This window comes from Girardinichthys multiradiatus, chromosome 3 (assembly GCF_021462225.1).
Source record: "Girardinichthys multiradiatus isolate DD_20200921_A chromosome 3, DD_fGirMul_XY1, whole genome shotgun sequence".
In the NCBI taxonomy this organism is placed as follows: domain Eukaryota; kingdom Metazoa; phylum Chordata; class Actinopteri; order Cyprinodontiformes; family Goodeidae; genus Girardinichthys; species Girardinichthys multiradiatus.
The window spans coordinates 32,495,367-32,508,050 of record NC_061796.1 but is presented as its reverse complement, the minus strand read 5'-3'; the positions used below and the strand labels follow the sequence as shown (position 1 = coordinate 32,508,050).

General features: G+C 42.0%; 1 protein-coding gene across 1 annotated transcript in view; it reads right to left on the bottom strand.

Annotated features, from left to right (window-relative positions):
* cicb (capicua transcriptional repressor b) overlaps positions 1-12,440 on the bottom strand; it is a 49,490-nt gene extending 37,050 nt beyond the window's left edge. The window contains exons 1-2 of the mRNA XM_047361414.1: positions 12,216-12,440; positions 473-4,439 (exon numbers count right to left, since the gene is read on the bottom strand). Of these exons, the coding sequence (XP_047217370.1) occupies positions 473-4,322 (3,850 nt within the window). The 5' untranslated portion in view covers positions 4,323-4,439; positions 12,216-12,440. The remainder of the gene's footprint in view (positions 1-472; positions 4,440-12,215) is intronic.
* Between the last annotated feature and the right edge of the window lie 244 nt (positions 12,441-12,684).

Here is a 12,684-nt window from a genome sequence, read left to right as displayed (position 1 = left end):
ATATTATTTTTTTTAAAGAATGGTATAGAGAGAAAACTAAATTCATCTAAAGTGCTCTAAAAGCAGGTTTTATGAATGCATCTAATTAAAATTAGACTAATAGTTTAGTCAGTCGGTAAATCCAAGAATCCTTTAAGAAATGAAGATGACATAAGTGCACTTTCTTAGTTTTATGTAATAAATTATATTAAAAGTATTTTATATATTTTCCATCTATTGTGCCAAATAACTGTCCATTGATGTGCAGATATTTCTGCCAAAAATTATGCATTTGTAGAACATTCTGTTAATTTATTTTTTTTAATTCATTATTGCTTTGAACACTAATTAGAGAATTTCTCAGGATGAACAAACATGGTTTTTGAATAGTTGAATCAAATTTGTTTTTTTTCTCCTGCAAGAGCCAAACGTTTCTCCCCTTTAATTTTAAATCTCTCACCTCACACGTCCACACATTTGTACACTGTCTCACCTGTGCCAGGACGTCCCATGATAATGTCCTTTCGAGGGGCAGGGTGAAGACTTTCTGCTGGTAGGATCAGGGGGAGTAGAGCTGTGGGAGATGGGTGACAGGGAACTGGCTGCTGGACCTCCCCACCAAACCCGGTGCACTTGTTGTCCTCTCGTTCTGCAGAGCTGTCCGTGCTACTCGGAGCAGAAGCTGTCACTGTTGTGCTGACAGTAACTGAGAGGGCTTGGAGGGGGGTAGCAGTTGGGTCAGCGGAAGGTAGGGAGGAAGGTGTCGGGGAAACAAGTACCAAAGTTTGGGCTGGGCTCCGCAAGAAGACAGTACCATTGGGCACTGTGGCTGCAGCAGCATTAATGGGGACAGGAACCTGGAGGCCCGTGACAGGTTGAGGGGTAAGGGAGGTTAAAGCAACGTCTTTAGGTGGGGTGTTATCTATAGCCGCCTCGTTTCTACCCCCTCCTGCTCTCTCTAAGGGAGACTCAGTGAATTTTGCTAGAGGGACTTCAGGATTTCGAACAATGACAGGGGAGTCCCGCAAAGTCTGCTGGGGTATAGGGACCACTCGACGAGGCCCTCCGTCGGTAGAGAGAGGAGGAGGAGTTGCCGACGCCAGCAGAGGAGGAGGAGAGGCAGCAGCAGATGATGGGGGCCTGCTAGAAGATGGTGTGCTCAGTCCTTTGAGCTGGGAAAGGGTGGGTGTATGTGTCCGGGAATGTGATGCTGGTGTATGGGGCGAGAGCACTCTAAAGGAGTTGTTGAGGTCTCCCAGCTCCAGCTCTGTTTTGGGTGTGTAATCGTGGTGGTGTGAGGGAAGGGGTGGTGGAAGGGGTACATCTGATTTTCTCTTGCTGGGGCTCATGGGGACTGTAAATGTCAGATTACTGGGGAAGGAGGGCTGGATGCCCGAAACATGTCTCTCCCTTTCACCTGCTCCTGCTAGGGTTATTGGTTTACTCCCCCCTCCCCCTCCTCCCCCTGTACCACTGGGCTGCCGGTGTCTCCGGTGTTGTAAGACTGGCGATGCAGTAATAGGGGAGAAGTTGGCCGGCCTGAATCCGAACAGTGGAGAGGGTGAGGGAGAGGGGGCAGGGGAGAAAGGAGACTGATTCGAGGTAGGGGAGAAGGAGGGAGTGCCAGAGCGGGAGCTTCCTAACGACACAAGCATGGTGGCAGCCTCACACTCATCTAAATCAAACCTTGATGACAGTTCATGAGGGAGGAGGGAAGGCAGGACCAAGCGTGGTCTGGAGTCTCCTCTGCTGCTGGTCTCACTGCTCTCTCTTGAAGTGTCGTCCCACTCAAACTCACTGCTTGCCCTCCCCCGAAGGTCCGAAGGGGTCACCGTCCCTGAGCTGCTGCCTCCCCCTACCTTCTCTCCCCCTGCTGCTTCCATTTCTTTGGTTTTCATGGACAAATGTCTAGAGCAGTATCCTCGACGCTGAGACTCCTTCATACAGCCCTCCCTGGAGCACAACCTCCTCCACTGCTTCCCATTGAACTTTTTACGGATGCCATTGGGAGTGCATACCACATCGCCTTTTTTGTATTTCTGCTGGGCCAATGAGAGAGGAGTCCTAGAACGAGAGGAGGCTGGAGAGGAACCCACACCAGAAGTGGGAGTAGGGGTCTGGGTGGGAGTGGTCTTGGTTGGAGGTAGGTTTGAAGTGGCGTTGCTTATTTCAGGGGTGAGCAAGGCAGGGGATGGGGTTGGCAGAGGACTGGTTATTGTAGAAAGATGAGGTGGTCCTACCCCCCGCACCACTGAGAGGTGAGTGGATGTAGGAGCATAACTACTAGGCTTGGAGACAATGTTTCTGTACTGCGAGGTTCCAGCACTTGCTTTTGGACTCATAGAGTGACCCATGTTAAAATGAGATACCTCAACATCTTCTTCTGGTATGTTAGGCTCTTTCTGCCTTTCTCTGCCAGACAAATTGCTTTCACATCTATGACTTGTGATGGCCACTACACTGGAGCTTACAGTGGAGGAATTGGCAGGTGGATGTACAGTTACAGAGGTGGGCCCTTCTGCAGCCCCCTTATGTGAAAATCCAGGACCCAACCGTGCTCCACCTCCCAGCACCCCCATTCCAATACTTAACTGGCAAACTTCTCTCTCAACCTCCATCTCCTCCCTGCGCTCCCTCTCCTCCCGTTCCCTCTCAAGCTCTCTCTCCTTTGCTCTCCCACCGTCTAACTGTGAGACCTCCCATGGAGGGGTGAGTAGTCTCAGGCTCTGTCGGGACACCCAGACAATCCGACCTGTTACTTTGCCTTTGTCTTTCTCTCCTACCAACTCTCCACCCAGAGTTTCTCTGTTTTCATTCAGGAGCACCTGGTAAGGAAATGAGACACCAGGGTGGGGGTCCACCTGAACAACAACCCCCTGTCTGTACATCAGAGGACTTTGTTCCTCTTCACCAATCGGGACACAGACTCGAGTCCCAATAGCCACGGGAGAAGTGCCAGGTGGGGGTGCATCTAAGATGAAGTCTACAGCGCTCTCAGCCTCTACAGATGGTGTCACCATGGTCCCACTACAAAAGGGGTATTTAACAAGGGTTTCTTCTCCTTGGAGTTGAACTTCAACAGTACCTCCACTCACTCTACGCACCACCCCTGGTCTAAAAATAGAGGATTGGAGGGATGAATCTTTACCACTGGCATTCTTTATATCGCTCTCCATTTTCCTTTTTATTTGGCGAGCCAGCACTCTCTGGTTTTTCATGCCTTTAGCCAGAGCTTCAGCTAGTCCCTCTGAAAGACTGACCTCCTTCAGGTGTGAGTTTTGGAAAGGAGCAACAATATGAATATTAGCATTTGGTCCTGTTGCCTCCATCACGTCCAGGTCAGAAGAGTGCTCGCTAGCTGTATCAGTAGAGGAAGAGCGTGCTGAGTTAGGGGGACCCTGCAATTCATTTCCTCCACTTAGTGAATTGTTTTCTGTGGAATGTGACGTCCTGTGGGTTTTATCCTTCACTGAAACAAAATGATTTGCTTCTTTAGCTTTACTTTCTACTGTTAACACTGATGGCTGCTTACCCGAGCAATCATTACTTCTGCTAATGTTTTTTATATAAGTACTATGGCTCCCAGCACAACTGTTACTACTGCTAATCATACTAGTATCACCACTTGTAGTGTTACTGGAAGTACTGCTATTTATGCTCACATTAGTGCCTTTATTAATGCTGTTAGTAATATTGTTACTACGCTTCAAAAGATTATTGAGAGCATTCAGACTTTCACTGTTTTTGCTGTTGATATTGCAGTAACAGTTTGATATGAGAGCAGGGCTGGAGGTAGGTACAGTATTTGTGACATTTGCATGGTTAGCAAAGTGCTCATACATGTATTTTTTCTTGGGTATGCGAGCTTTGAATGTGGCCGTTTTCCTACTGGAAACTGAGCCTAAACTGGGACTGTGATTGGTGGCTTGTGGGGGTGCAGCTTTGGAGAGTGGTGCTGGGGCAGAGGTAAGCAATACTACAGAATCAGTGGGTGGAATGCTGCTTCCATTTGTAACCATTTTTTCCTTTTCTGTCTTTTCCTCTGCCTTCTTTCCATCACTTGTGTCTGACACCACAGGTTTAATCCGGTCAGTAGTCTCCTCCTCAGTGTTAGCATTGCTGTTTGTGATCAGTTCGTCATCTGAGTTGGCATCTGTGGGTGTCGGGGTGTATTTGGGATTGGAAGGAGTGCTGGGAGTGTTCTGTGTGGTTCTGACAAGCGTCTCCTTCTTGACTCTTTTGGAGTCTTTCTCTTTTATGGGCTGAGAACCAACTCTTTTTTTCCCCCCTCTGCCTCTTGTTAATGGTGGAGATCTTCTTCTGTTTGCCTTTAACGGTCCCATCTCGTTTTCGAAGTGCTACAGATTATATGATTTTATGTTTTTAAGGCACTCTTTTTAATATTTTGCTCTCTTCTTCTTTTCTTCTGTGTATTTTCTGTGTGCTTTCCACAATGTAATCTGCAAAAGAGAAGAGAGACGAAGCAGACAGGTGGTCATTTATTGTCTTCACAATCAGAAATTGCTGTTTACAAAAATTACATCATACATAGAAGCCAGCTTCACTGCAATACTCAAACTGGCTCAAAATTTTAGAGTATGCTTTCAGTGGGTACTCTCCATGCCTGCCCTGATTCACTGCAAAGTGCATGCATCCATGTGTGCATGCATGTGTGCTTGCAAAACATTAAACCTGGATTTCCATGTTGCAAACAGAAGCCGATATAAAACGATTGCTAGAAAAAAACAAAACAAACATAAAGCTTTTTTTCTAAAACATTAAAAGTATTATTTGAAAACATTTAGTTTGACTCAAACATAATTGTAAACCATTTGATTAACTAAGATCCTGTGTCACAAGAACTCGTGACATGAAAATGCCACAATATTTCTCCTCAAAGAGAAGTGACTTTCACGAAGCGCTATCAATTCACTGTTTAACTTTAAGCTATTATTATTATCCCTGTATATTACCTTGTTTGCATTAGGCTTGATACCCTGTATCCAGATTTAATGCTTTGACTTTAAAGCGAGAAAAAAGTACTTCATAAGTTGCTCTGTTGTATTGACAGTGTCAACTACTGAAGACTTCTTGACAGGATTTGGTACTTGGTAGCAATGAAGAAGCACTTGACACTTTTTAAAGTGTGTATGTGGTGTGACAGAGTTACAAATGACTTGTATTTATATTTCCATCTCAACTGGTGCTGGGCAATAAAACTCTTTCAATTATTTACTGTAAAACAAAAAATGTCAATAACAAAAATAAAGGTAAGCTTTAAAATGCAATAAGACAAACAATACATGTGGCCTAACAGGCAGTAAGTGGGATTACCATTATTTAACTATTTTCATAAGATGAAGAACAGATTGCAAACAGAATTGTGAACTAGATTTGCACTATTTTCTAGTTGTACTACACCATAATTACATTTTTACTCAGTACTGCAAATAGGATTTTTACATTATTATATTGCTAGTTGAGAAAGTGTCATTATTGATCCATAAAGTACCGTTATTTAGGAAATTAATTGCTTAGTTTATAATACCTTCTGAAAAATAAATCTTATTAGTAATTATTAATGTTTTATTACTTATATATTTCTTCTTCAAGTTTGTATTGAAATAGAACCTAGCTTACAAACTAACTAACCTTTTCATTTAAAACAGTATTGTGATAATTATTTAAACTCTTGGATATAGAAAAACTATCAGGATAATGTTTTTGTCTATATCACCCAGCTCTAATCTCACTAACAGCTTTTTTCAAATAAGCTCCATTTGACTACATCTGCTTATTTGGCAAAAAAAATAACTTAGTTGTCATTTCTCAATGGTCTCCTGAACATTGTCGTTAATTGGCAAGAAATAAACAACTGGCAAATAGAGACTTAAGTGAATGCAATTTAAATAATTGTCTAATATTTATCAATGTCCCAGCATGTTGATAAATTTGCAATATATCATGCAGCAGAAATTGAATACACTGTAAGATTACTGCAACTGGCTAATGGTTATCCGACACTGAAGTTAGCATCAAACTGCTTATTTGCTGTTTCTAAAGAATCCTTTTTTGTTTAAAATCTAAATATTTGATTAAGCTTTATCAGGATAATTCTACACTTAACAAAAATGCTGGGCCGATAACCGATAAATCAATATTAGATATAGTTCCCCACCCTTTCAACACCATAAACAAATGAGCACGCTGCAGACATTGCTTCTCTGCTTCAGTTCAACCTCACACTCCTGCACTGCATCACTTTTACCGTCCCTCCCCTCCTGAAACAAATGACAACAAAATGAAAATAAACATTGATTATTTATATCAGCCCTGTTTTACTTGTGGGACCGATACTGATATGTTACAAAATGACTGACCTCAGCCAATACTGATGTTAAGGCAGATATATTGTGCATTCCTATTCTTAACATAACTAAAGCAATGAAACAATAATGAAATAGCAAAATTTTCCATGCACTAAATTATTCCACCTTGATTACAGATCATTTAAAACACAGTCTGGAGTTTGTAAATTGTTTAATCTAGTTTTGAAAACAATCAAAGACTAAATTTGGGTTCCTTTTTTCCCCAAAAACACAGTTTAAATCTTGTCTCATTCTTTGTGAATCCATTATCGTACATTGTCTCTGTTCGTACGCTGGATGTTTATATTGTAGCAAAAATGAAGAAATTCAGTACCAGGCATAATAAAGTCTCTTGTGAGTTTACTAAAAAAGACGTCCTGAAAGAAAATTCATATCAAACATGATAAAAAAAGAAAGAAAGAAATGTGTTGTGAATTGGCACTATATAAATAAAACTGAATTGAATTGAATTGAAAGAAAAAAGCTACTTTTCATATCACTACTTAGACATTTAAGTCTGAAGTATCGTTCGCCTGATCCCTCCACCTGATTTCCTCCATCTACTTCAACATGTGACAGCAAAGCTTTCTCACGCTGCGCATTATGGATGTGATACTATGTGATCAACTTGGGAGTGAACAACTGCCTTGTTCGCTCCCTTGTTCAGAAGAAAATAGCTGTTGGTGGCCTGAGTGAGGTCACAACTATGACATGAGTGGGAGAAAGGGAGGAATACACGGCTGTTTGGAAGTTTGACCAAACAGGCTGTTCCTGTGTAGTCAGTGGGAATTTCCTCAGTCATTCTAGTACTTGTTGGCTCCTTCTCACTTTTTCTCGAGGTCTCAGTTTTTCATAGTCGTCTTTTGTCAGTGACACACTGATACTCTGTCACGCGCACACACACGTTTCACTAAAAAGACAATATAATTGGAATAATCTGCCTTGGTAAGATACGCCCAAAATGAGAGAAATTAAAAGCCTGGCGCAGGATCAGGCACTCACTGATGCAAGATTACAGGCTTAATACAATGACACACACACATTTACAGACATACACTGACGCACACACTTGCAGCATTTCGCACAGACGTGTGTTCCCCTCGATTAGCCTCAGCAACTCACCCACATGTGCAAATGCACAATTTCTGACAAATGCAGATATAAACCCTTGCCCACTAATTCCTACAGTGCACGCACACACTTCCTGTCTTGACATTGAAAAGTTTCTCTCTCTCACACACAGACACACACACACACACACACACACACACACACGGTGACCTCGATGTTAACTGTTTAACAACAAAATAAATGAGCAACACACCAGTTCCGCTTCCTGCCGTACCAAAACTCATCTCTCCCCGGACGAAAATGACTAATCAAAAACAAGAGTCGTTCATGCGATCATCACTACCTCACAGTATAAACAGTCCTCAATTGTCAATTTAATACCAACCCCAATACTCTATACGTTCGACTCATATCTACACAAGTAAGGACACTTACATTTATTAATTCCTGTATGGGGTTTTATACAAATAAACACCAATCAATCCACCAGAGATCAAAATTAGATCTAGATCAGCTCATCATTAAATGATCATTAAATGATATAAAACTAAGAACTCCCACCATTTCTGTTCCATAAAATGCATTAACTTACATGTGCATTGATGCCACATTTGTGAGTTTTAATAACAACCAGATAAAGATTATGAGCACATGCTTTGATATATAAATGAGGATAATCTTGTATCTCCTTTATTTTCTGTTGGATTCAAACCTCACAGTCCACATTTCCTGTTTTATGTGTCATAGTTCTTAGAAAAGAAAAAACATCTAAATTGGTCAAAATTGGAATAGATCAGTCAAAGAAAACCAGAAATATACATTCGCCAGGTCACTGCCTCTTTAGTGTTGCGAACTGATTGTTTCAGTGATGTTTCAAAACGATGCAAAGATTTAAAAACAACTTATCTGTGCATAATAAATGGTAACTGCAAACCTGCTCTAAAAGTGTATCAAAGTACTGGATTTAAGTCAACATAAATATGTATGGTTATGTCTTCCAGTCTCACTGATAGTAAGTTAGATTTTATAAAAAGATCCAAAGGAAATGAGTGTACTGTGTAAACAAATATATTTATGAATTGTGTTAAATTGCCAATCTCTGAAAAATCATGGAAAGATAGAAAAAAGAGAGAAAACTCTGACTGGAGAAATGTACCTCCCACCAGTATCAGACCAAGTACCCCTTCATTAAAGGAGATGATGAGGCTTGTACTGGGAGTGCTGGGTCTGTCGAGGAACTTAGAAAAAATGGGAAAAGAGCAGGGGTGAGAGCCACATGTCTGACTGACTGTTTGGCTAAATGTCTGGTGAGGATCTGATCTTAGCACAGAAAAATGCATTTGGACATGCTCATGGCCATCCCACAATGCTCTAGACTTTGGCTGATAAGTCAGTGTGTTCCCCATTTTGGCACAGTGAAGTTTCAGAAATAGAAATGGACCAATCTTTCATTTACGGAGTAGTTACAACCAGTGGAAAATACACATTTCTGTAATTATGAATAACCCTTTAGGCATTAGAGGGTTGAATGTGTTTCTGTTTGGCACACTACATGTCACAAGGACAATTATTCTGATATAAGCATTTAATATCTGTAAATTCCATGTTGAAGAGAGGCAGAGGATTGAAACACTGCATGTGGCCTAGTCCTCGCCTTAAAAATTAAAAACCATCAATCTTTGATGATTTCTACTTTGTTAAATAACATTTCATGACATAAACAAAGCAAGTCTAAATCAGAATTTCTGGCCTGTGGTTGGAGCTGCCAAAGAGCATAAAATGTCAGTCATTCAAAATTTTGGAAGAAACAAAATTAAACTCCCAGAGGGCTGAATCTGGATGGAGCAGAGAGAGGAATTCAGAGGTGAATCAGACAAGTCCTGACACTGCTAAACCAACATTAGAGGTAGCTACAAGTAAACTTGCTGCTGCTCTGTTCTAAAGCAAACTGTAACTGTAAATAGATAGATAATCGCAATCTCCATGGCACTGAACTGGACTCCCCTTTAAACAACAAAACTCGGCTGTTTCACCCAATAAAAATGGAGGATAAAGGGGCCCTTCCCGTAATGTGGTTCCTGTCAGCACCAAAACTTTACACACACACTAAGTGCCCTCACTGGAATTTACAACACAGTCATGCATAGTCCCTTAAACTCTCCCTTGGACCTATATACTGTCACACACTGATTTTACCACATAAACAATCCCCTACATGTACATAAATACCTTTTGCAGTATAAAAAGTGCATGTCTGTAATGAATACACACGAATTATATTATTAGGTTAAAATACACAATTTCATGCAAATAAAAATCTTCAGAGGGAGTTTTTAGGTTTGGGTGCAGGTGCATTTAAGCACCAGGAACACACACTCACACAGCTCGGTCATTCATGAAGAGTTCTTGTCTATGTTTCAAATTAACAATTAAGTTGTAGAGTATTTATTACTTAACAATGAGAGAGTAATAAACAGAGTACAGGTTTTATTAAGTTTGTGGAAGAGGAGTCAGCCTGTGCCCCGCTGCATCATGGCACAGGTTGTGTTTATGAAGTGAAGGGGGGTCGGCAATCAAGCGGCTTCTTGTTCAAAAGGTATCAGAGTCTAATTCAGCCGTGTTCATATTGCGTCTGCCTTGTTCAATGCTGCATTTGCAGCTCGTGTCAAGGAGAATGTATATATGTTGGCATCGTGCAGCTCATCTCTTCCTCCTGAAACATTTTATGGGTGTCTGTCTGGGCGCAGGGCTGCAGTGACGGAGAAGGGAGAACGTGAAGAAGAGGAAAGAAGGACGACTGTGATGGCGAAGCCTGTCGTGGTCCCCGTACTCTTCGGTATAGCAGGGCGGCTTTGCCCTTAACTGGGTCACGGGGGAACACACACTCACACGTGAAACAGCAGAAAGAACAGAAAACATGCTCTCTTCAACAAACACACATGTTTTTGTTTATAAGCGCATGCGTGAGGGAGGTGATTGCACAGACAGCATGACATGAATAGAAGAATATGGATTCCGGTATTTTAGGGTGAGCTGTGTGGTTGTGTCTGCATGTATGTAGGCAAGTGAAAGGCAGTCCTTGTTACAAGCGAGTGAATATTGTGCCGTACTAGAAATACTGGCAGCTGTTTAGTAGATTGGCGCAGATATTGAATGACATTATTATAACTAAAATACAGAGCTGCACCGATCAGTCTTTTCCCTGCAGATACAGATGTTTGTTTTCTATGAGAGATCTTTTCTTCCTGCTGAGGTCTATAACACATAAAATAGACAGAGAGGTAGTGGTGAATCCAACAAAGATTAAGCAATGACAAGAACATCCAATTTATGCAGCAAAACATATGTTCAAAATAGAGTACATCAAAGTAATTGCTGGAGGTTAATGTAGTTTTCCTTTTAAAATAGTGGGAGTTCTTACTTTCAGTGTATATAAGAGGAAAAATAATCACATATTTCAGTACTCCGATCAGGGAAAATTGGACGATTTGGATCTTTGGCCTATTCACTTGTGCATTCTTCATAAAATATAAGCACTAAGATTAACTAATTTGTTCACGTTTTGGCCAGGATTGATCCTGAGTTATTGTAGCATAGATCAGAGGTGACTGTTCTTGTTTGGGACCAAATGGCAGAAATGCCAATGTCACATCAATGCCCAGCTGATCAACAACATCAGGACCACACAGGGGCCATTAATGAGGATAATGGGGAATGCATGCCACAGTGGAAACATGCAGGGCATCTGAAGTCCAAACGTACCTAAACAACCATCTAATTTTACCATGACTTGAAATAAATGTTACAAAACTGCGAGAATGTGCAGATGTCAAGGGATGCATCGACTATGATTGCGGGATAGCAGAGCAGGAAAGCAGAGTTACGAGGAGAGGAGGAAAAAGCCGAGAAAACACTTAAAGCGTCCACGGCTTGTCTGTGTGAGTACTACGAGAGGCGCTCCACAATGTCAAAGGAGTATATCGTGAGTCGAGGCGGTCAGGCGCTTTGCTGTGCACGATGGTCCTCGCATACAAACACAAACCAACCGGTTTGAAAGAGACGTTTAATTATCTTAACCCATTTCCCCCCTCATGCAACGGTGTTTCGCCTGCGAAAAACACACTACAACGCCTAAAGTACGCAAGAAAGCACACGCGATTGAAGCTTCCTTAACGTTGCAATGAGCCGAAGGTATATAATGTTATAAAACTTGGGTGAACGTGGTATCGCTCTAGTAAGCAGCAGTAGCATTAGTAGTATAGTGGTGGTTGTAGTAGTCGTAGTACGAGACGGTGGAAGAAGATAACTACATAAAACGTTATGGCTACAACGTATTTTATTTTATTTTTCTTTATCCTGGGTTTATTTAAAAATATTCCAAATTAGATCGCACTCTCGTGTTGGTAAACATTAAGACTGCAACGCTGCAAATAGGTCGCTTGTTTTTACTACGCTACGTGCCGCGGCTCCGCGCAAAACTCAAAAACTAAGGTCAAGGAAAAGTACTCCACAATTAACAGGCGACGCTGAAGGCAACTAAATTAACGTGGGATGTTTCAGTAGGAGTATGGGGAAACATTTCAGAAAGTTTTTAGGCTGTTACGCTCCCACCCCTCCCCTGTCTTTGGGTTTTTTCCCCTCGGCTCGGAAGCCTTGTCACTCCGTTTCTTTGGACGGTTGTGGAACATTCGACGACCGTTGGCGCTTATGTGTTCTAGTCTCGTGCTATCTTCTGAAAATAGAAAATTAGCGTCAGTTTGGCTTTACTAACCCGTTGCTAACTTAGTTCCAACTCACCTCAAACAGCGTTTTTCCTCTTGCCACAGAAAGATGTACGGTCCTATTTTCCCGATGGGGAGACTAGTACAACTCCCAGTAACATCCCTCTGCTGTTGGCGTTGAATACTTCCTACTTTACTTTTCCTGCACAAAACATGTCTTTTCCCCTCCGCAGAAACTCAAACAAGGATACAAAAAAAACTATCGCTCTCCTTTTCCACTACAGTCACAAAATGGTGAATGAACCACTAACAGCTGGGGAAGCCAACCAATGACAGCACGCTGACAGTTACAGTAGCCAATCAGAGCGCGCGCTGCGGTGCAGAGGGCGTAGCAGGCTGTCAAAGTCCAGTTGACGGACAGGGAGGTTCAGCCAATGGTGGCAGGGATGGTGAGCGAAACTCACGTAGGGTCCCAAACTTTACAGTATCCAATGAGAGCTTTGGGAACCATAGGAACAGCGTGAGTGAGGACCGAGAGGAGGGAG